This window comes from Babylonia areolata, chromosome 3 (assembly GCF_041734735.1).
Source record: "Babylonia areolata isolate BAREFJ2019XMU chromosome 3, ASM4173473v1, whole genome shotgun sequence".
Taxonomy (NCBI): domain Eukaryota; kingdom Metazoa; phylum Mollusca; class Gastropoda; order Neogastropoda; family Buccinidae; genus Babylonia; species Babylonia areolata.
The window spans coordinates 49,276,020-49,300,849 of record NC_134878.1 but is presented as its reverse complement, the minus strand read 5'-3'; the positions used below and the strand labels follow the sequence as shown (position 1 = coordinate 49,300,849).

General features: G+C 45.7%; 1 protein-coding gene across 1 annotated transcript; it reads left to right on the top strand.

Annotated features, from left to right (window-relative positions):
* The first annotated feature begins 352 nt into the window (after window positions 1-352).
* LOC143280604 (cytochrome P450 10-like) lies at window positions 353-24,113 on the top strand. Its single transcript, XM_076585315.1, has 12 exons — window positions 353-619; window positions 5,214-5,357; window positions 6,661-6,867; window positions 10,235-10,431; window positions 11,234-11,424; window positions 13,070-13,290; window positions 14,882-15,016; window positions 17,120-17,286; window positions 18,053-18,131; window positions 21,742-21,904; window positions 22,454-22,497; window positions 23,343-24,113. The coding sequence occupies exons 2-12, from the start codon at window positions 5,226-5,228 to the stop codon at window positions 23,451-23,453; spliced, it is 1,647 nt and encodes a 548-aa protein (XP_076441430.1). The 5' UTR covers window positions 353-619; window positions 5,214-5,225; the 3' UTR covers window positions 23,454-24,113.
* The last annotated feature ends 717 nt before the right edge of the window (window positions 24,114-24,830 follow it).

The following is a 24,830-nucleotide window of genomic DNA, read 5'->3' as shown; positions in this document are numbered from 1 at the left end:
GATGACGTCAGTATCTGCGACCGAAACAACAAAATGTGTCGAGGAAGGTGGGGGTGGTGGTGGGGGGCGGGCCTGGGTGGGGTGGGGGAGGGAGTGGGTGATCGTCATTCACGAAAACACCAAACAGAAAAACCGACCTTTGGAAAAAAAAAAGAAAAAAAAGTGCTGACCTCTTTTTTTTTTCCTTCCAAGTTTCTTTGACAACGGTTGCCAGGCAACGAGATGTCCCTGGCAAGCCAGTGTGACGTCAGAGAAGGGGGTATAAAGGACAGAGGTTCGCCAAAATTCGCCGCTTGCTTGCGGGCCCTTGCATCGTCTGAGCTAGCCTTGCTCACAGTGTAGAGTAGGACGTTAGAACTTGGACTTCAGCTAGCCAAACTCTTAGATAATTATTGATAACAGACGGAGTAGGATAGTCAACATTATTTAACAAAAAGAAAGAAAAGAGAGTATTTTAGTACTAACATCTGAAGGGATAAAATACAACAGTGTGAAACTGATTCACAGAGAAGTTTTCTGAATTTGATATATATATATAAAAGAGAGAGATAAAACGCTTGAGAGCAAACGGAAATCTTATCTTCACAGAAGTGTTTGTTTAAGGTACCAGATTCAGAAGGTAAGTCTTATTCTCTGTCCCTGTCTGTCTCCGTCTCTCCATCTCTCTCTCTCTCTCTCTCTCTCTCTCTCTCTCTCTCTCTCTCTCTCTCTCCATATATCTCTCTCTCTTTGTCTCTCCATATCTCTCTCTCTCTTTGTCTCTGTCTCTCTCCCTCTCTATTTCTCTCTCTCTCTTACTAACCATAATTATGTAAACATTGGTTATTAATTTTGGAACCATGTATGAACAGTCACTTTGATGTCTCTGCTACGAATGATAGCTGATCAGTCTTTGCCTCTCCTAGGAACGATGGATGAACGGTGTCTGTCCCTGTTAGGAACGATGGATGAACAGTGTCTGTCTCTGTTAGGAACGATGGATGAACATTGGCTGTCTCTGTTAGGAACGATTGATGAACAATGTCTATCTCTGTTAGGAACGATGGATGAACAGTGTCTGTCTCTGTCAGGAATGATGAATGAACAGTGTCTGTCTCTGTCAGGAACGATGGATGAACAGTGTCTGTCTCTGTCAGGAATGATGGATGAACAGTGTCTGTCTCTGTCAGGAACGATGGATGAACAGTGTCTGTCTCTGTCAGGAACGATGGATGAACAGTGTGTGTCTCTGTCAGGAATGATGGATGAACGGTGTCTGTCTCTGTTAGGAACGATGAACAGTGTCTGTCTCTGTCAGGAATGATGAATGAACAGTGTCTGTCAGGAACGATGGATGAACGGTGTCTGTCTCTGTCAGGAACGATGGATGAACGGTGTCTGTCTCTGTCAGGAATGATGGATGAACGGTGTCTGTCTCTGTCAGGATGAACGGTGTCTGTCTCTGTCAGGAACGATGGATGAACGGTGTCTGTCTCTGTCAGGAACGATGGATGAACGATGTCTGTCTCTGTCAGGAACGATGGATGAACGGTGTCTGTCTCTGTCAGGAATGATGGATGAACAGTGTCTGTCTCTGTCAGGAACGATGGATGAACAGTGTCTGTCTCTGTCAGGAACGATGGATGAACGGTGTCTGTCTCTGTCAGGAACGATGGATGAACGGTGTCTGTCTCTGTTAGAAGCAATTAATGAACAGTACCTGTCTCTGTCAGGAACGATGGATGAACATTGTCTCTGTTAGAAACGATTGATGAACAGTGGCTGTCTCTGGTAGAAGCGATTGATGAACAGTGTCTGTCTCTGTTAGGAATGATGCATGAACAGTGTCTGTCTCTGTTAGGAATGATGCATGAACAGTGGCTGTCTCTGTTAGGAATGATGGATGAACAGTAGCTGTCTCTGTCAGGAACGATGGATGAACAGTGTGTGTCTCTGTCAGGAACGATGGATGAACAGTAGCTGTCTCTGTTAGGAATGATGGATGAACAGTGTCTGTCTCTGTTAGGAACGATGCATGAACAGTAGCTGTCTCTGTCAGGAACGATGGATGAACAGTAGCTGTCTCTGTCAGGAATGATGGATGAACAGTGGCTGTCTCTGTTAGGAATGATGCATAAACGGTGTCTGTCTCTGTCAGGAACGATGCATGAACAGTGTGTCTCTGTTAGGAACAATGGATGAACAGTGTATGTCTCTGTTAGGAACGATGGATGAACAGTGGCTGTCTCTGTTAGGAACGATGGATGAACAGTGTCTGTCTCTTTTAGAAACGGTTGATGAACAGTGTCTGTTAGAAACGATGGATGAACAGTGGCTGTCTCTGTTAGGAACGATGGATGAACAGTGTCTGTCTCTGTTAGGAACGATGGATGAACAGTGGCTGTCTCTGTTAGGAACGATGGATGAACAGTGTGTGTCTCTGTTAGGAACGATGGATGAACAGTGGCTGTCTCTTTTAGAAACGGTTGATGAACAGTGTCTGTCTCTGTTAGAAGCAATTGGTGAACAGTAGCTGTCTCTGTCAGGAATGATGCATGAACAGTGTGTGTCTCTGTTAGGAACGATGGATGAGCAGTAGCTGTCTCTGTCAGGAACGATGGATGAACAGTAGCTGTCTCTGTTAGGAACGATGGATGAGCAGTAGCTGTCTCTGTCAGGAACGATGGATGAACAGTGGCTGTCTCTGTTAGGAACGATGGATGAACAGTGTGTGTCTCTGTTAGGAATGATGGATGAGCAGTAGCTGTCTCTGTCAGGAACGATGGATGAACAGTGTGTGTCTCTGTTAGGAACGATGGATGAACAGTGTCTGTCTCTGTCAGGAACGATGGATGAACAGTAGCTGTCTCTGTTAGGAACGATGGATGAACAGTAGCTGTCTCTGTCAGGAACGATGGATGAACAGTGTGTGTCTCTGTTAGGAACGATGGATGAACAGTGTGTGTCTCTGTTAGGAACGATGGATGAACAGTGGCTGTCTCTGTTAGGAACGATGGATGAACAGTGTCTGTCTCTGTTAGGAACGATGGATGAACAGTGGCTGTCTCTGTTAGGAACGATGGATGAACAGTGGCTGTCTCTGTTAGGAACGATGCATGAACAGTGTGTATCTCTGTTAGGAACGATGGATGAGCAGTAGCTGTCTCTGTCAGGAATGATGGATGACAAGTCACTGTCTCTGTCACAACTCATGATAATCACGGGTAGAGTTCTGTTTTGTGCGTGCCCTCCCCATTTACTGCCCCCACTGGACTGTACTTCTTCGTTCGTGGGCTGCAACTCCCACGTTCACTCGTATGTACTCGAGTGGGCTTTTACGTGTATGACCTTTTTACCCCGCCATGTAGACAGCCTTTCTTCGTTTTCGGGTGTGTGCATGCTGGGTATGTTCTTATTGCCATAACCCACCGAACGCTGACATGGATTACAGGATCTTTAACGGGCGTATTTGATCTTCTGCTTGCATATACACACGAAGGGGGTTCAGGCACTGGCAGGTCTGCACATATGCTGTCCTGGGAGATCGGAAAAATCTCCACCCTTTACACACCAGGCGCCGTTACCGAGATTCGAACCCGGGACCCTAAGGTTGAAAGTCCAACGCTTTAACCACTCGGCTATTGCGCCCGTCATCGGACTGTATATTTTGTGCGTGTGTGTTTGTTGCTCCCGGTTTTACGTTCTTCTCGTAAAAATCGTGGATTCTTGTTTATATGTTCGTGTCACTGCTGAGCAGAGGTTCAAGTCTCTCTGTCCTTTCAGTGACACTTTCGTGGCTTTGGTGTCCACAGCTTTCTTGGAGGAAGGTCGTGCCTGTCGTCTTGTTTTTGGGGCTTTTTGCCCAGGTGGCACCCACGTGTGAGGATTGTTTTTCCTCCGGGTGGCCAAGTTCTGTGTTTCTGTGTTCTCCAGCTGAGATGGTAGGAGTATCCTGCTGGACGTGTGTCGTCTGTATTTATTATTTCCAGCGTCAGGGTAGTAGTAGTACCTTGGCGGTTTTCAGTGTCCAACTTCCTGTGCCATTTTCCCTTCAGCCTGCATTGGCCGGGTAGCTTTGGTGCTGCAGTTGTCTGCTGACTGCTGTCTTCCTGCTGTCCCCTTCTCATCATTGTCGTCGTTCATGCGCCTGGCTTTGTCTTCGTTTTCTTCAGTCTTCGTCGTCCAAGTCCATCGTTTTCCTCTTGTGATATGCAGAGTGCTTCAGTTGTTTTGGGTTGCCGCTGGTCGGCCGTGTCTTCAGCTTCTGTGATTTTTGTCTTATTTATTCGCCCTTTCACTCATTTTTGTGTATCAATCATTGCGGCTAGGATTCCGGTTATTATTTCTTTAGTCACAATCTGTATGTTTGAATGAATACATTTGACCCTTATTTTGGTTTTAGTCTGTGTTTGTGTTGTGTGCGTGTTCGTAGTAGGTTGGGTGGGTGGTTTCTAGTCCGCTCTCTTATAGAGCGTGACAGTCTCTGTTATGAACAGTGTCTGTCTGTTAGGAACGATGGATGAACAGTGTCTGTCTCCTAGGATTCCGGTTATTATTTCTTTAGTCACAATCTGTGTGTTTGAATGAATACATTTGACCCTTATTTTGGTTTTAGTCTGTGTTTGTGTTGTGTGCGTGTTCGTAGTAGGTTGGGTGGGTGGTTTCTAGTCCGCTCTCTTATAGAGCGTGACAGTCTCTGTTATGAACAGTGTCTGTCTGTTAGGAACGATGGATGAACAGTGTCTGTCTCTGTTAGGAACGATGGATGAACAGTGTGTGTCTCTGTTAGGAACGATGGATGAACAGTGTCTGTCTCTGTCAGGAACGATGGATGAACAGTGTCTGTCTCTGTCAGGAATGATGGATGAACAGTGTCTGTCTCTGTCAGGAACGATGGATGAACAGTGTCTGTCTCTGTTAGGAACGATGGATGAACAGTGTCTGTCTCTGTCAGGAACGATGGATGAACAGTGGCTGTCTCTGTTAGGAACGATGGATGAACAGTGGCTGTCTCTGTTAGGAACGATGGATGAACAGTGGCTGTCTCTGTTAGGAACGATGGTTGAACAGTGTGTGTGTGTGTGTGTGTGTGTGTGTGTGTTGCTATTCAACAGTCCTACATAGTCAACGGATTGTATTGTGTGTGTGTGTTGTTTTTTTTATCGGTTGTACTAAGTTCAAAACTGATCAAAGTGAGCAAAATTTAAGATCGGACAACCTACCTATTGTTCCAGTTACAAGAAATCATGTCACGTGTGAGCAAGGCTTTGCAACGATTGGTGGGCGGGTCGCTGCAGCTGTCCAATGGTCAGAGAGCAGTCAGCACGTCTGCACGTGTGGAAAACAGTCTCAGTATTGATTTGGATGTCAATGTCAAGGTCAGTGACAGATTAGCGACATAAAGGAGAGTGAAATCCCGTAGTTCTTCTTCTTCTTCTGCGTTCACTCGTATGCACACGAGTGGGCTTTTACGTGTATGACCGTTTTTACCCCGCCATGTAGGCAGCCATACTCCGTTTTCGGGGGTGTGCATGCTGGGTATGTTCTTGTTGCCATAACCCACCGAACGCTGACATGGATTACAGGATCTTTAACGTGCGTATTTGATCTTCTGCTTGCATATACACACGAAGGGGGTTCAGGCACTAGCAGGCCTGCACATATGTTGACCTGGGAGATCGTAAAAATCTACACCCTTTACCCACCAGGCGCCGTCACCGTGATTCGAACCCGGGACCCTCAGATTGAAAGTCCAACGCTTTAACCACTCGGCTATTGCGCCCGTCGAAATCCCGTAGTGTCTTCCTCTCTTATAATTATTATTGTCTTCCTCTCGACATAACCTGTTCGTTCTGTTACACATACGTGTGATTGAAGGTTTCAGATAAGTTCGAAAGATGAAGTCACGGCTGTGTCACTAACTATAATTATTGTAAAGCCTGTGTTGTGAATCCCGCTCTGTGTGTGTGTGTGTGTGTGTGTGTGTGTGTGTGTGTGTGCCAGTGTGTGCTTGTGTGTGTGTGTGTGTGTGTGTGTGCGTGCGTGCGTGTGTATGTGTGTGTGTGTGTGTGTGTGTGTGTGTGTGTGTGTGTGTGTGTAGGCATGCGTGTGTTCGAATGTGTGTGTGTGTGTGTGTGTGTGTGTGTGTGTGTGTGTGTGCCTGAGTGCTTTATAGATGGGACTGGGTGTGCGTGCAGTTGTTTTAGATCTATTAAGCATTCATTTGTTTTTATGTCGTTTATATGAATATATGCATTATCTTTGAATCTTCTTTGTGTCATTGTAAAACGTGTAGTGGTCTGATGTTTCTCGCCAACACATATTTGATGATGATCATGATGAGGAGGAGGAGGAGAAGAAGAAGAAAAGAAGAGGAGAAAATATGAAGAAGATGATAATGAAGAAAATGCAGAAGAAGAAGATGATGATGATGATGATGACGAAGAGGAAGAAAAGGAAGAAGACAAAGAAGAAGAAGAAGAAGAAAGAAAGACTAAATCAGTGCACTTGTCGCTGACAGCAATGTTCTAGAAGAAGAAGCAGAAGCAGAAGGGAAGACTATGAATAACTGGCACACTTGTGGTTGCCAGCAATGCTCTAGAAGGAGGAGGAGGAGGAGGAGAATAAGAATAAGAAGAATAAGAAGAGACTGTTGATAACCAGCGCACATGTGGTTGCCAGCAATGCCCGTTCAGAGCGACAATGGGGAGCCTGACGCTGGGCCGTGGCGAGGAGGTGCCCGTGCCCGTGCCCGTGCCCCAGGCCAGCCAGGAGAAGCCGGCGGTGCAGCCCTTTGAGGCTGTGCCCGGACCCAAGGGACTGCCCATCGTGGGCACCCTCCTGGACTACTTCAAGAAGGACGGCCTCAAGTTCAGCAAAATGTTCGAGGTCAGTGGGTGCGCGTGTGTTGTGAAGAGCTAGGGGGAGGGAGGAGGTGATGATGATGATGATGATGATGATGATAATGATGATATGGATACCTATATAGCACCTATCCTCTGTCGGAGACCAAGCTCACAGCGCTTTACAAACACGGAGTCATTTTCACAACAGGCTGCCTACCTGGGTAGAGCCGACTGACGCCGGGCTGTCATTTGGGCGCTCATCATTCGCTTCCTGTGTCATTCAGGCAAACACACACATACACACTCGGACAGACATGTAACATTTTACGTGTATAACCGTTATATATATTTATCCCGCCATGTAGGCAGCCGTACTCCGTCTCGATGTGTGTGCATGATGGGTATGTTCTTGTTTCCATAACCCACCGAACGCTGATATGGATTACAGGATCTTTAACGTGCGTATTTGATCTTTTTCTTCGTGTGTATACACACGAAGGTGGGTGAGAATGATTGGAAATTAACACCCCCCCTCCCCCCAACCCCCTCCCCTTGACTGTGCTGGTGAACTGCGATCACTGTAGAATGCATTTAAGGTATAGTTATTGTTGTCTTTGTTGTTGTGTGTACTTTTAAGCAAGCTGACTGATTCAAAAAAAAAAAAAAAAAAAAGGAAGAAGTGCAAGTAAAGAACTGACTGAAGACCTGATCTTCTAGGTTTCTTGTCCCCGTGAAGTTACGGCCCTTCACTGAAAAGCACAGTTGTCAGCAGCATCTGAGGGGTTAACGCACTGTTTGCTCTTTGGGTGAAGGAGCTCTTGGGAGATTTGTGGTTGGGGGGCGGGGGGAGAATGCGGGGGGGGGGGGGGGCAGGAAAATGGGTGAGGACAGAGGTTGGTATGATGACTGCATGTGTTGTTTGTTTTGATGACGATGATGATGATGATGGTGACGACGACGACGACAACAACAACAACAATAATAATAATAGTGATAGTGATAATGATAATGATGATGATGTTAAAAAATAAAATAAAAATAATGATAATAATGATGATGATGATGATTATAATAAATATAGTTATAATAGTAATAATAATGAAAGCCAAATTACGTGTAAAACATGTTCAGTTGCTCTGTACAACGTAAAATAAACCGACAAGTGAGACATGAATTCAAACACTAAAATGAAAAAGTAAACATCACATCACTTTGCACAGACACTCAGCCGAGCACTAGTGAATGTTCAGATACACCCAGAGATCTCCCGTACACACCATTACACTCATCATGCATCAGTATCACACATCACAATAACTAAACAATGCACATCTCATTGATTTATTACGATACCTAACACAAACACAACAATACTGAAAACGATATCACAATACTTTATATATATATATTTTTTTTTAAACAAAAGAAACAACCCCCCCACCCCACCCACCCAAAAAAAACCAAAACAAAAACCCAACCCCAATGCTTAAAACCGGTCACATACATGATAATGCCGAAGTAATACACATCTACGATCACAATACTTGAAATCAATCACACACCCCTCATTAAACAACACCTCAACAGCATAAACAAAATATTCGAAACCAATGAAAATACTGAAAGAGAATCCCGGTACTTAAAAAAAAGTTAAACCAATCACATACATACATCACAGTGCCCCAAACAACATTTCTCAGGTGTGAAAGGATATCTGACTTTGGTTGGGGAAGAGATAAAAGTAGCGCAAGTATAGAACAACTCATTCGTTGCCATATTTCTTTGTTTTGTTTTGTTTTTTTGTTGTTGTTTTTTTGGGGGGGTTGGTTTTGTTTTTTGGGGGTTTTTTGTTTGTTTTGGTGCGCCAGTTGCGTGGTTCACGCGGGACTTGAAATATAGGACCAGGTCCCTGCCCTTCCTATTCGAATGCCGACCCCTGGACACACTGAACATGCAGTCACTCTCTCCTTGGCCGTAAAAGGCTATGAGGACCTTTATAACCAAAATGTTATCACTCAGTGAGTGGGTGAGGGAAGGTTGCAGAATGTTGGTTAAGACGCTTATCTTCCAAGACAGTTTCCCCCCTGTGAGTACGGATCTGAATCCTGGCCTCACCCTTTCTCGCAAATTTGACTGGAAACAGAGCGTCTAGTCATTCGGATAACACGAATTACCTGGAAACAGAGCGTCTAGTCATTCGGATAACACGAATTACCTGGAAACAGAGCGTCTAGTCATTCGGATAACACGAATTACCTGGAAACAGAGCGTCTAGTCATGCGGATAAGACGAAACACCTGGAAACGGAGCGTCTAGTCATTCGGATAACACGAATTACCTGGAAACAGAGCGTCTAGTGATTCGGATGAGATGTAACACCTGGAAACAGAGCGTCTAGTGATTCGGATGAGATGTAACACCTGGAAACAGAGCGTCTAGTGATTCGGATGAGACGTAACACCTGGAAACAGAGCGTCTAGTGATTCGGATGAGACGTAACACCTGGATACAGAGCGTCTAGTGATTCGGATGAGACGTAACACCTGGAAACAGAGCGTCTAGTGATTCGGATGAGACGTAACACCTGGAAACAGAGCGTCTAGTGATTCGGATGAGACGTAACACCTGGAAACAGAGCGTCTGGTCATTCGGCTGAGACTTAACACCTAGGTTCCGTATGCTGCACGCACTTGAAGCACCGAAAATAACAAACAACAACAACAAACACCATGGCAACAAAAGTGTTGTCCTCTAGCAAAATTCTGTGGAAGAAATCCACTCTGAAAGACACTCAAAATCATATAATTATCGATATGTATGCACTGAAGGTCTGACCAAACGCGTTACGTTTTTCTTGAAGCTGGTCAAGCATCTGCCCAGCAGATGTGGTGCAGCGTATATATATATATATATATATATATATATATATATATATATATATATATATATATGTATGTAATGGATTTGTCCAAACGCAGTGACGCCTCTCTGAGAAACAAACTACTACTACTTCTTCGTTCGCGGGCTGCAATTCCCACGTTCACTCGTATGTGCACGAGTGAGCTTTTACATGCATGACCGGTTTTTACCCCGCCATGTAGGCAGCCACCCTCCGTTTACGGGGGTATGCATGCTGGGTATGTTCGCTGACATGGATTACAGGATCTTTAACGTGCGTATTTGATCTTCTGCTGGCGTATACACACGAAGGGGGAGTTCAGGCACAAGCAGGTCTGCACATAGTTATGTTGACCTGTGAGATCGGAAAAATCTCCACCCTTTTTACCCACCAGACGCCGTTACCGAGATTCGAAGCCGGGACCCTCAGATTGAAAGTCCAACGCTGTAACCACTCGGGTATTGCGCCTGTCGAGCAACAAAGTGAAAGTGAGCTCACGTGCCCGTTTCAGGCGTACCAGGCGCGCGCCCTGCAGTTCGGGGCGGTGTACAAAGAGCAGCTGGGACCGATCGAGCTGGTGGTCATCTCTGACCCTGCAGAGTACGCCAAGGTCATGAGGGCAGAGGGCAAATTCCCAAACCGCCGTGAAATGGAGCCCATGGTCTACTACCGCCAGCAGAGAGGGCTTGACCTGGGTCTGGTCAACTCGTGAGTGGATCTGGCTTTGGACTTTAGTTGTTGTTGCTTTCTCCATCCAGTCCCATCCCTTGCTGGTTTGTGTGTGTGTGTGTGTTTGTGTGTGTGTGTGCGTCCGTGTCTGTGTGTAGGTGTATGTGTGTGTGTGTGTGTGTAGGTGTGTGTGTGTGTGTGTGTGTGTGTGTGTCTGTGTGTGTGTGTGTGTCTGTGTGTGTGTGTGTGTGTGTGTGTGATGACATATCAAATGCTACACATGTAGGTATGCAATGCGGAGCTGGTTCATTAACAAACTGCTAGACTTCTTGGTATACAATGTACAGCTCGGGTTCATTAACAAAATGCTACACATACAGGTATGCAATTCAGAGCTGGTTTATTAACGAAGTGTTACACATGCAGGTATGCCATGTTGGGCTGGTAAATATATACAGTATTTTCTCCCCTCTCCGGCAGAGCTTGAGTGGTGGTCTGGATGCAGCATGTACTGAGCGCGCGCGTAAAAGAACCTACAGCAAAAGAAAAAAAAAAAAAAAAAGGTTGTCCCTGGCAAACATTCCGTTAAAAAATCCACTTTGATAGGAAAACGAATATACTTGCAGGCGACGCGCGCTGTCTATGGGGAAAACAGCCCGAATACAGAGAAATCTGTTGTGACAAGAGTGATACACTACACTACACTACACTACACTACACTATACTATACTATACTACGCGACACGACACGACACGACACTACCGTGACTACATGACACGACACGGCACTGCACTGCACTGCACTACAAAACACAGATACCGACGGTTGTCTGTCTTTCAGCCAAGGGGAGGAGTGGCACCGGCAGCGGACGGCGGTCAGCAAGCACATGCTGAGGCTGCAGGCAGTGGGCGAGTTCTGCCGGCCCATGGACGATGTGGCCCAGCAGTTCTGCCGGCGTCTGGAGGACGTCAGGGACCGCCAGGGGCAGGTTCAAGGCCTGGAGAAGGAGATCTTCAAATGGGCCATGGAGTGTGAGTTGGTGGTGGAGTGGTGTGGTGTGGTGTGGTGTGGTGTTGTTATGGTGTTGTGTTGGTGTGGTTGTGGTGTGTTGTTGGGGTGCTGTGTTGATGTGGTGTTGGTGTTGTGTTGGTGTGGTTGTGGTGTGTTGTTGTGGTGATGTGTTGGTGTGGTTGTGGTGTGTTATTGTGGCGTGGTTGTGGTGTGTTGTTGTGGTGTTGGTGTTGTGTTGGTGTGGTTGTGGTGCGTGTTGTGTCGTGGTGTGGCGTGTGGTTGTGGTGTGTGGTTGTGGTGTGTTGTTGTGGTGTGGTGTCGTGTGATGTGGTGTGATGAGACGACTGCGTTTTGGTTGTGGTGTGTGGTGTTGTTGTTGTGGTGTGTGGTGTTGTTGTGGTGTTGTTGTTGTGGTGTGTGGTGTTGTTGTTGTGGTGTGTGGTGTTGTTGTGGTGTTGTTGTTGTGGTGTGTGGTGTTGTTGTTGTGGTGTGTGGTGTTGTTGTTGTGGTGTGTGGTGTTGTTGTGGTGTGGTGTGATGTGGTGTGGTGATTGTGTTTTGGTTGTGGTGTGTGGTGGTGTTGTTGTGGTGTGTGGTGTTGTTGTGGTGTGGTGTGATGTGGTGTGGTGATTGTGTTTTGGTTGTGGTGTGTGGTCTTGTGTGTAGTGTGCTGTGTGGTGTTATGTTGTTGTGGTGTGGTGTGCGGTGTAGTGTGACGTGATGTGGTGTGTGGTGTGATGTGGAGTTTGTGTTGTGTTGTGGTGTGTGGTGTTGTTGTGGTGTGGTGTGTGGTGTGATGTGGAGTTTGTGTTGTGGTGTGGTGTGGTGTGGTGTGGTGTGGTGTGTGATGTTGTGCTTTGTTGTGCTGCGTTGTGTTGTGCGGTATGGTGTGTTGTGTGGTGTGGCGTGGTGTAATATCCTGTAGTGTCGTATCGCATGTAATCCTGTTCGGAACTGTCCGTTCGCTTCAAGCCCAGTCGTAACTCGCTGCCGCGGTGCAACAACCATCTGTGTGCTGTGACGTTTAGTGTTTATTCACTTTATGCACTGGAGAAGGGTGGTTTGAAAGGGGTAAGGATTATGCTGAAGATAGTGGCAGGTAGTGCTACTGTATTGCATTGTGGTGCGTTGTAGTGTCTCGTATTGCACAGTATTGTCACGTCATGTTGTGCTGGGTTTTTTTGTGCTGTATACTTTGCATTGTGTTGTGCTGTAGCTGTGGTATGCTCAGGCTCATTAATTAAGAACTCTCTTTTCAAGTCAATGGCTTGGATACACAGTTTGCTGTAGTACGCCGGCTTTCCGTTGTGGTGTGGTGTGGTGTGGTGTGGTGTGGAGTGGTGTGGTATGGTGTGGTGTATTGTAGTACGCTCAGTTCCACGAATTATTTGGTATCCTAGCCACTGGCTTCAACAGCAACAACAACAACAGCAACAGCAACAGCAGCAACAACAAAAACAACAACAGCAACAAACAGTCCGTTCTTTTATATACTTACACGTGGCACTGGCTTGAACAACAACAACAACAACAAACAGTCCGTTCCTTTATATACTTACACGTGGCACTGGCTTGAACAACAACAACAACAACAACAACAACAACAAACAGTCCGTTCCTGTATATACTAACACATTGCACACTGGTTGACGATTGTCATATATAGCGATCGGGACCTTCCTGTTCGAAGAGCGCATCGGATGCCTGGAATCGAACCCCTCCCAGCAGGCCCAGAGCTTCATCCACCATCTGCGCAGCTACTTCCAGCTGATGCAGCCCCTCCTCTACAACCTGCCCATCTACAAGCTCTTCCCCACCCGCGCCTGGCAGCAGTACCAGTTCCACTCGGACCAGGTCATGAAGATCGGACAGACCTTCGTCGACAAGGTGAGCCTTTTCTTGCTTCCTCTCCGATAGTCAGTGGAGTCAGACTCTGGATTCTCCCGTCGTGTCGCGACGGATGAGTAGGCATGCAGGTCATCTGCTGATTTGGGTCCTCGTGTGGGAATGAAGACCGATATTCCTGAGGCACAAAGGCCGGTCGTCCACAGACGCTGTATGGAATGGAGTCCTGCAAGGATGGGCCCCCGTTTTCTCCGAGTATGACCACCAGAACGTGCAGCTAAGGAGGCAGCTGCTGTGCCGGCTATCTGGGCTAGAATTTGATCATAATAGTGGAGGGTGTCTTGCCCGAGTTACATCCCCCATCCTCTCTCGGCTACGGGGGAGTTGGGGGGGGGGGGGGGGGGGGGGGGTGGGGAGGGGGGAGCTTTAGGACGGTCTGCGTTGGTATGGTTCCCCGAAGGGCAATGCCCCCAATCCCCCACCCCGTCCCCCCATCCACACACAGCTGCAGCGCTAAAAGCTAGTGCAGTTTTGCATCCGTCTTATTTTGAGGCCAATAGTCCTTGGCGAAAGACAAAGGTGTAAAGGAATTCCCATTGCAGTGTAGAAGCCATTGATCATACAGCTCTCACTTTGTTGCTGGCACAGCTGTAGACTTACATCGTCACATCCATGCACTCAGCCGTTCTTTCAATTCTGGCCTTTAGTTGAAACTTCCTCTTTTCCAATTTCATCAACCACACCGCCGCCTTTTTCCATGTACCGTTTCTCGAGCTTTCAATCTACATGTATTTATCTGTTTTGTTTTTGATTCCTTTGTCTCAGAGGTGTTGTAGCGTTTGGTTTGTTGCCGCACACTGTTTGATACACTCAGTGATATACTATTTCTACATTACTGATCGGTTTACTTTTCAGCCAGACAGACAGACATGTCCATAGATTGACAGATATGTAGAAGATGACGTTATGGGTATGGGTGCAGACATGCGTGAGTGTGTGCCTGTGTGTGGTTGGGGGTGGGGGGTGGGGGGTGGGAGAGGGGTAGGGGGGAGGGGGAAGACAGGCAGACAGACCCTGGTAAACCTGTTAGTGGTGATAGCGCCCGATTAGGATGCGATTTGATCTCCACGCATTCGAGAGGTAAGGTGTGTTGGCGGAAATGTAACGGGGTATAGGAACAGTGGAATCAACACTTTGATCGGACGAAAAGAGACACACAGAGAGAAGTCGGGGAGGGCTGAGGGGGGGGGGGGGGGACCTGATGAGGAGGAGGACTGTGGAGGAGGAGGAAGAGACGAAGAAAAAGAAAAAGAACCCATGCAGACGCCACTCAATTTTCCCAGCTGCCTGATCAATCAATTACTTGTTGAGAGAGAGAGAGAGAGAGAGAGAGAGAGAGAGAGAGAATTTTAGCGAAGTTTTGACATTGGTGAGTTGGCGGAAACAGGGTATATATACAGTGGAATCAATATTTGAATCCGGGACCGAGAGAAAGGCACAGAGAGAGACAGACAGAGAGTTTTACCGAAGTTTTGACATTAATTAAACATGATCAGTGACTCGCACTGACCGTGCACCTTGTTTCAACTGGCACTGGTGATTGTTTTCTTCCACACTGACGCCCTGCCCTCAGAAAGTGGAGGCCCTGAAGCAGGGTGAGGCTGGCAACACGTCCGCCTTCCTCAGCGAGCTGATCGCCAACCAGAACCTGTCCTCCAAGGACGTCACGGGCATCACTGTCGACCTCCTCATGGCGGCTGTGGAAACTGTGAGTCATCTTACTGATGATGATGATAATGATGACGATAATGATAATGATGATGATAATGATAATGATGACGATGATGATGATAATCATGATGATGATAATGATGATGATGATGATGATGATAATGATGATGATGATGGTAATGATGACGATGATGATGATGATAATCATGATGATGATGATGACGATACTACTACTGTTACGTACAAACTGTCTGTACTACTACTACTTCTACTTCTACGACGACAACTATTGCTACTGCTGTTGCTGCTGGTGCTGCTGCTGCTGCTGCCACCACTACTACTTATGCTGCTGCTGCTACTACTACTACTACTACTCGGATGATTTACGAAATTGCGTGGTGCCTCACACAGTGTAGTGTGTTGTACTGTAGACTCAGATGCCTGGTTCACCTGCATGCCAGAATGTGTAGACCAAAGTTCAGCAATGTCCCCCACTTGTTTATTTCATAGTAAGATACTAATTATCATATTCAGTTTCCAATGGTACACACGTGTTTCACGTATCACACCAGCGTAAGTGAAGCTGATCAGCTACGTTATTCATCATTGTGGTTAAAAGGAGTTTACCATCCACATGATGTTGAAGGTCTTTCACAACTGAATCAGCTACTGTAGCTCTCTTGTCACAAACTGTCCCCATAATCTTCTTCACCGATGTCAAAAACTTCCACTGAAAACTATACTGGCCGTCATCTTCTTCAGTGTTCGATATTGTTGGGATACGTCAGACTTGAAGCTTCGTCGCCCTGACGAAGCCCACAGTTTTCTCCAGGTCAGTCCGATCACCTCGAAGCTGTGCCTGTAGCTCTACTCCCTCGGGCCAGAACTGGCGTCGTAGATCCTCATAAGTGGGGCAGTGTTGGAAAATATGTTCTGGGTACCTGTGCCACAGGGACATTCATCGGTGTGAAATATTTTCATTCGGCTCAGATGACTCAAAAGCCTGCAGTGGCCTGTACGAAGTCTAAAGAGGATTGTTTGCTGGTGTCGCTGGAGTTGGTGGATCGCATCTGTCCCTTTGTCAGCGTTCTGCCTTCTCTTCCTTCAGTGCTGGCTGTGGATAATGGTTTTTGCCTCGCTGTACGTCACTGGGTGACTGAACTGCTCCATTTTGCTTCCCACTTTTGACAGAGCATCAGCTTTTTCATTCCCGGTGATCCCGCAGTGGGATGGAATCCACTGCAGCCGTGTGACTGACTCCGCAGTGGTAGACACTTGTGAGAGGTCATTTGGGATCTTTTGTAGAGACACTTGCTGTTGGTCACTTTGTTGCTGGCAGTCTGACTCGCAGAGGCCCATAAACTGATCACATTTCTCCTCACCTCCCTGCTCTGCACTGGCTCTCCGATCGAGGCGAGAATCAAATACAAAGTCAGTTCAGTTCGTGACGCTGCTTTTCTGCGGCTTTCCACCCCACTGGTTCTACCTGTTTCTTTTACTTTATCAGCACTTACATTCCCCCAGGAACTCGTTGTTCTTCCTCGGACTGTTACCTTCTGCTGAAAATCCCTCGTGTCCGTCAATACAAGAGCCTGTGGTGAACGATCATTCTTCTCAAGTTTAGCTGCTCCTCACAATTCTCTGGAACAATCTTCCACATCATATATGTTCATCTGACTCCTTCTCTACCTTTCGTTCTTCGCGAAAACTCATCTTTTCAAAATCTGTAAGCACTATTGGTTCTTATTTCTACAACACCGCCCTGGCAATGCTTTAACTGGAACTTTGCACTATGTGTGAAGTATGAGAGATGGGCGGGGGAGAGAGTCAGAGAAACAGAGAGTGGTCGTGAGTTAAACTCCTTCTACTAGACGTCCAACACCAGTATGTTGATGAAAACTGTCGTGTTGTGGGAGGTTGCTGTTGGGCGCAACTCAGCTGGGCTACCGAGGGATGTACTATTAACTGATTCGGGAGATGGGGCGCAGTCCACTGGTGTGTTCACATCTCCAGAGTTGTTCGTATAACTTTTTTTCTTTCATGCAAAGCACCGTGAGCTATCAGAGGGAAAGGGGGACTATACAAATGCACATTGATATTATTATAATGTTATTGCTCAGTCGTTGTTTTGTGTTTGCAGACATCAACAGTGACCACGTGGTGTCTGTACTCCCTGGCCCAGAACCCCCAGGCACAGCGCCGCCTGCTGGCCGAAGTGAACTCTGTTGTCCCAGATGGAGGGGAGATCACCCCGGATCACCTGGCTCAAATGCCTTACCTCAAAGCTGTTGTCAAGGAGACTTTCCGGTGATGATCCCGACGTCTCATATTTGGAATTTTTGTTTCGCCTCCCGCTGAATATCTCGATGCCTCAAGTCTCTTTATTTCAGTTCTCAAGGCCTGACTAAGCACGTTGGGTTACGCTGCTAGTCAGGCATTTGCTTAGCAGATGTGCCAATGTTGCGTATATGGATTTGTCCGAATGCAGTGACGCCTCCTTGAGTAACTGAACTGTCCTTATGTGTCCCTATCTTCTATCTGTCTGCCCCTTCCCTCCTCTCTCTCCCTCCCTACCCTATCTCTCTTTCTCCCCCACTGTGTCAGTCTCCACCACTTTCTCCTTCCCATCAATGTATGTGTATCAGAGCGTGTGGTTGAGTGTGTGTGAACATAATATGTATATTAGTATGGAATTTCTCGGATTACATGCGAGTGCAGTCTACCATACGTTTCTTGCACATGCAGCCTGTGTGGACTTTTTTATTTTTTTTATTTTTTATTTTTTACCTTAGGGCCTACATGTGCATGTGACACACCCGGCAATGTTGCACCACGTGCACGTATTCTGTGCGTGCGTATATCTGTCTGAATGAAATAACGATGTAGGCAAGCACGGTGAGCTGGTTTTGCAACTTTGATATAACATTACACCAACATCACAACACACGGTGTGTATATTCAATTTGTATGTATGTCTTTGTGCGTGTGTGAAGATAAGGAGAGAGAGAGAGATGTGCGCCCACTTATAACACCTTGCTGTTCAACAATGCCTTTTTTTTCTTTTGTTTCACAGAATTTATCCCATCACATATGCTACAAGCCGCATTCTGCCAAATGACATCGAGGTTGCTGGATACAACATCCCCGCTGGGGTGAGGATTATTTTTTTCATTTACTTCATCTTTTTTTAATAATAAAACGATTATCACACTGGGTCTGTCAAACCTTACATTGTGGTTCCGTCAACAAAACGGTTTATGAGCTTTCTAATGAAATTTATTGTTCATGGGATTGGTCTCAGTCACCGGCACTATGTTTTATGACTTTTATGACAAGTATTGTTCTAATGTCAAGTGCATATGCTTTAGTAACCTGACAATTAAGCATATAATTTTTACTGTAGCTTGGTGAAGCCTTATGTACACGAAAGTGTGTCTTCACAAGTGACTGAGAACGTTGATGTTTTTGACTTTTTGCATTCATTATCAGTTGTTTCGCTTGTCAGTTTAACGACTTCTCCTTTACGAAGTCCTTTAAGTAATTTCCTGTAATTGTATTTAGAATTTTTTTTTTTTAATTTCACCCTCATTTGCCCAGTTCCCCCCAACCCTCCATTCATTGACATCTCCCACCCCTTCCAACCGATAATACTCAAATGTATTCATAAATACGGTAAGAAAATGTCTTCAGTCACCGATATGTGTGACGGGACATTAAACAAAATTCCTCCTCCTCTCAGTCACACCAGCTCCAAGCCCACTGTTAACAGACAACAAGAGAGGCAAGGCCTTCAAGACTCACTTGTGATATACTTTAAAAAAAAAAATCCAAGCTTTTTATGTATTGAGTATAATTTCAAAATGTAATGTTTAAGATGAGAAAGATCAGTTTAAAGCGAATTAAGTCCCCTAGCATTAATTACAGAGTAATTTCCTTTTTTTACTATCTGCACCAAAACGTTTGCAAAATAAATAAAACTTCCATGCTTAGCAAAAGAAGTTCCTGTTTGAACAAAAATGATAAAAATGACTGCTCTTGTTGTTGGGTCAGAATATCAGATCAAAGTGCCACGTTTAGAGAATACAAAAAATATAAATATAACAGTAAATGCAGTTTGCATATAATTAGGCTTCATTTTTTTTTGTGCCCATCCCAGAGGTGCAATATTGTTTTAAACAAGATGCCTGGAAAGAACTGAATTTTCCCTATTTTTATGCTTAATTTGGTGTCAACTGACAAAGTATTTGCAGAGAAAATGGCAATGTTAAAGTTTACCACGGACACACACACACACACACACACACACACACACACACACAGACAACCGAACACCGGGTTAAAACATAGACTCACTTTGTTTACACAAGTGAGTCAAAAATGGTCCTTGCCATCGGGGCAGTGAACTCATATCCACTGTGTCTTGGGGCTCAGCATAGGAAGGCGGGGCCCAGCCCTCTCATTCTGTTCCTTTAACCTCCCCACACCTAAGTCAGGTACTCATTCAAACCATGGCTTAGTCAGTGGAGTGAGGGGGAAAAAAAGTGCCTTTCCCAAGGACAGAACACCATGCCCAAATACGGCCTGGAAGTCTAGATCAGATGTCAACCGTCAAAGTGGTAGACGGAGTTGAGTTTAACTCTCTCCATGCGAACGGCGAAAGAGACGACGTTAACAGCGTTTCACGCCAATTACCACCATCAAAATATTGCAAGCGGAAGGCTCTTATACTGAAGAGGTGAACAAAGATACCAACAAAGGTTGACAAAGATACCACAATTCTGACGACGGAAGCTAAAGGTTGGGTCATTGAGACACCCACTGGACATCCGAGGGGTCTGTGTAGAGGAGAAGAGAGGACTGGCCGTACTGAGTGAGTTAACGACCTATCGGCAGTAAGCCCTTGAGGTCATGTTGTTCTGGACAGATGTCCGGCAGTAGTCGTTTTTCGGTGGTTAAAGCTGTTCAATGCTGTGGTCCGTTGTCAAACTGCCACAGCGCGCCTTTAAAAACCACTCGACTGCCTAAGGACGTAATACTCACGTCCATAATGACGTCACCGATGACATCATCAAAAGAATGGAAAATAACTTTCGAAGTCTGAAAATTAATTCACACATATGACTATCCTCAGAGGATTTTCTCCTCGTTTTATGGCTGATTTAGATATTTATGTATGACTTGCAACAACACTTTCCACTTTTTTTTTTCATCCGGCAATCAAGGGAATTTAATTAATCCCAGTATACATTTAACTAAACAACGGTTAAAGTCTGTGCAAACTGGCGTACCGACGACCGGGAGGTTGCGAACTCCAGTTTTTGATCTGTTAAAATAACAGTGCCTATTATCCTGTTCCCATGCTAGTTTTTGAGAGACATACTTTTAACAAAAAGATATCCCTGCCGAATTGAGGGAGGGGATTTGATTGCTGTTCGTTTAACTGGGAATACTCCTCGATCGGGGCCAGTGAGTGCAAAAGCTATTGCTAGCTGTGTGATCATATGTGTGCCGTCAACTTCTGGAGGAAAACAATTATAAACATAATACTGACTGAGGAATGTTTCAACTGTCTCTTACTCTCCTCACTCTAACCCACCCTGCACGGGTGTGTGATTATACACACGTGTGTGGGTGAGCACAATTCACTGAACGTGTCCTTTGTTTATTCTCTTATTTCAATCATTTTCCTTTTCTGAATCTTTCCTTTGTGTTACATTTTAACCCTTTCACTGCCAAACTCGCATTTATGCAGCAGCTAGGTAGAGGACCCATGTCACTGAAGGGTGACAAGATCATGGATCTGTTGTCCATGAACCTACTGCTCTTTATGTTCGGTGGTAGGATAGGCCATATTTTCTACACATCACAGGGGGAATCCCCAGCTATTCCTAGACATCGTAGTTCTGTGTTTATAGCACAAGGGAATTTTGCACTCTAAATTGACTGGCGGTGAAAGGGTTAATGTGGTTACGTGTTTATTTTGTTGATTTATTGTGTGACATGTTTTATACAGACCTAGGGCAGACTCAAGACCTGACCAACACTTTAGGTTCATGTGGTGGTCAGGGATCTGCTTCTGCTTCTTCTTTTTTTTCTTCTTCTTCTTTTGTTGTTGTCAAAGCAGATGTGGTGTGGCATACACAAATCAGTCAGCGCTCTTTGACCCCCCCCCCCCCCGCCCCCCCCCGCCCCACCCTCCCTCCCCTCCACCAGCCCCCCCTCCTTAAAACCTTTTCTGCCCCATATTTTGGGACATCTTTGTTTTCTATATTTCGATGACGATCAATATTGAATAAAGATGATGTGCCCGGGGTGATGAAGATGCTGCTATGGGCGTCCGGTTAGGTTTGGGACTACTTTTACTTGACACGGCTGTTCTCTCATGATGATTATAGCTCGGCGTCTATCCAGGCTAAGAGATAACAGACACCTGCAGTGTTGGCCATGAAATTTGAACAACACTTCCAAGGATGCATCCGTGAAGTGGAGTGACCCCCGACTGTGTGTGTGTGTGGTCCTATTTCAGCCCATAGCACACACAACTCTGGGTTGGGGCCAACCATGGCAAAAAAATCAACAAACAAACCAACCAACCAACCAACCCACCTTTGATGGGGATCGAACCCGTGTCTATCCAGTCGTCAGTCCCTGACATTCACCACTTCGCAACGGCGGCTGCTACATCATTGAAACTGAAACTGACTCCCACCCTCTCCTGTGTGTGTGTGTGTGTGTGTGGTGTGGTGTGTTGTGTTTACCTAGAGTCACGTGCAAGCCAACCTGTTCGGCATGTTCCGTGATGCCGAGCTGTTCCCGGAGCCAGACAAGTTCCAGCCCAGCCGGTGGCTTCGTGAGGGCAACATGGACCCCAAGCTCAAGTCTCTGTCCAACCTTGTGTGGGGCCACGGAGCCCGTATGTGTATAGGTAAGTGGTCAGAACGAGGGTCGTGCAAGCCAGGTGTGCTGTACTTTCTTTTTTTTCTGCATTTGTACTGTATCCATGTGTTTCTAATAACTTTTAAAATATAGTGTCACTTTGACCCCCATCAAGGATTTTAAAAAACAAATCTTCAGCTCATCTGTGGGAAACTCAACTCTTGTTTTGATAATAAATGTGAATACATTTTGTTCTGGAAAGTGTGTATCATTTTTTACGCTGTAAAAATTTTCGGGTCTGACTGAATAAAATTATTAGTGCTTCAGTTGTTCTCAGTTGTGCAGTATATCGTATGAAATTGTATTCTGTAATAATGCAGTGCATGTATTTGATTGTATCAAGGTGTGTTTTATCGCATACCTGTGTAGATGTGTTTTGAATTCATTGAGACTGCTTTTGAAGACATGTCTATGTCAATACATCCGCCTTACGAGCTCTCCTTTTCTGTCAGTATTTCTCTTTGTCGTTGAAAGATTCAAGATGCCAGATAGATGATGAAAGAACGAAGTATCTTCATGCTGTCTGGTGTGTTTTCAGGACGACGAGTTGCAGAACAGGAAATTCATCTTCTCCTTGCAAAGGTGAGAGAGTAATATAGAGTGGAGTGATGGCCAAGAGATAACGCGTCCACGTCGGAAGCGAGAGAATCTGAGCGCGCTGGTTCGAATCACGGTTCAGCCGCCGATATTTTCTCCCCCTCCACTAGACCTTGAGTGGTGGTCTGGACGCTAGTCATTCGGATGAGACGATAAACCGAGGTCCCGTGTGCACCATGCACTTAGCGCACGTAAAAGAATCCACGGCAACAAAAGGGTTGTTCCTGGCAAAATTCTGTAGAAAAATCCACTTCGATAGGAAAAACAAATAAAACTGCACACAGGAAAAAATACAAAAGGGGTGGCGCTGTAGTGTAGCGACACGCTCTCCCTGGGAAGAGCAGCCCGAATTTCACACAGAGAAATCTGTTGTGATAAATAGAGAAATACAAATACAAATAGTTGTCTTACAGACCTGACCAACGGTTTTTTTTTGTTTGTTTTTTTTGTTTTTTGTTGTGTGTGTGTGTGTGTGTGTGTGCGCGCGCGTGCGTGTGTGCGTGTGTGTGTGTGTTTACGATACGAAAGTCCGACATCTGCACCATTTACTTATAATCATATGTAGTGTCGGGTACGTGGGTCTGTCCTCACGCTTCGACACCTCTTGAACCTGAAACCTACCTACACTCGCACACTTTAAAGTGTGCAGCTGGCGCTGTGAACACACAACCTGGCTATAAATCAAGTTCGTTGATTCATTCAGATACTAGTATATGCTGTGGTTGTAGGACATTTATGGTACCGTAGCTGTATGACAGATCTGTACCGTGGCTGTGTGATGCCTGCACCATGACTGTATGCTATGCTGTCTGTGCCCTGGTTGTGTGCAGGCGGTGCAGAGGTTCCAGCTGTCCTACGAGCACGAGGACGTGCAGCCCGTGCTCAACACAGTCATGACCCCTGACCGACCTGTACGCATCACCTTCACCCCCAGACACTGAGTCCCCCCCGGCCCTCCCTCCCCTCATCCGCCAGCATTCACATCCCGACACCGCATGCCTCTTGGATCACTGACGCTTCTGTCCCTCGTCCACATCTCAAGATGACTGCACCCCACGACGTGTCTGTTAACTGCTGCATTCTCTGTGGGTCACACCCCGTCACTTCTGTGTGAAGTCAGAAGAGAAATGTGACCAATACATTACAGAGGAGGAACAGCAGGAACATGACATAATCCGCTGGAGGAACATGGACGCTCCACACGTTACAGTCACTGCAAGGTTTGTTTTGTTGATTTCATATCACGCGACGAACTGACACGGACTAGATTTCCCTCCTGTCAAAACATCACTGTTACCAATATTTGAAGCAGAAACTGCACAATTTAACACTGTCATACAGCCTTGTAGCCATCACACAAAGAAATTGGAGGCAAAAACCGATGATTTACGTTCTGTTTTTCAGTTGCCAGAATAGTTGAATGCGCGAGTAGTCCTCAAGGTCGAGGTCGCTGAAGGAACGAGCGTTCAGCTGAGTGCGACCGAGGCACGGTCAATTATCATCCATCTCTTCGGCTACAAAGCAAAGGCAGGGCAAAAAGTTTATTCTTTTGTGCCCCCAGGGGACATTGAAAAGTTACATACATACATACATCCTTTACACATACCACACAAAAAAAACTGAGTGATGTCAAAAGAACAACATTACAACAACATTAATAAGATAAGGAATATTTGGAGTTACATACTGCTGTATGAGTGTCCCCCCCCCCCCCACCTCCGTCCCCCTCCATTTGTCAATCAGCACACCACCTTTTTTCTTTGGCTGTTATTATGGTGTCTTTTCTCTGATGCTTCCAGACCCGTTGAGTTGCATGGCCTGTATATTCCAAGTCTCCTTTCATTTCCGTGGTCATTTTTTGTTGTGAACTTGGGACGTCAGACCTCCAATCACAAGCATGGAAAAAACACACCCAAAAAACAACAAAACATGAACAAATGAATGAACAGATGAATGAATACAGGAATGAATGAATGAATGTGTAAATTACTTGAACCAGATGAGATTTTCATGGAGTAGCAGGATGTCACTGGTCACCTGTTTATTCCCAGCACAACTGCAGCAGTGCTTAGTTTTGGTCCTAGGTGTGCCAGACTGCAACATCAACATACTCTTGATACCTATGTGAATGACGAAAAACTGTGTAAGACAAAAGATCATTTACCTTAATTAAGCAGTTACCACGTATCCTACAAATCAAGTGTAAGACCACTCCGTCTGCCATTGAAACATTTTTAGTTCTTTTAACTGATTATTTCTGGCTCTTCCAGTTTCTTGACAGTTTTTAACAGACCATTACCTTTTATTCAAGAACTTGC

What these genes read in the sequence shown, in the direction of transcription:
- LOC143280604 (XM_076585315.1), top strand. Translation starts at nt 5,226, where the DNA reads ATGTCACGTGTGAGCAAGGCTTTGCAACGATTGGTGGGCGGGTCGCTG. An exon ending in GACCTGGGTCTGGTCAACTC is followed by an intron (nt 10,432 to 11,233) that starts GTGAGTGGATCT and finishes TCTGTCTTTCAG; the next exon opens with CCAAGGGGAGGAGTGGCACC. An exon ending in TTCATCTTCTCCTTGCAAAG is followed by an intron (nt 22,498 to 23,342) that starts GTGAGAGAGTAA and finishes GGTTGTGTGCAG; the next exon opens with GCGGTGCAGAGGTTCCAGCT.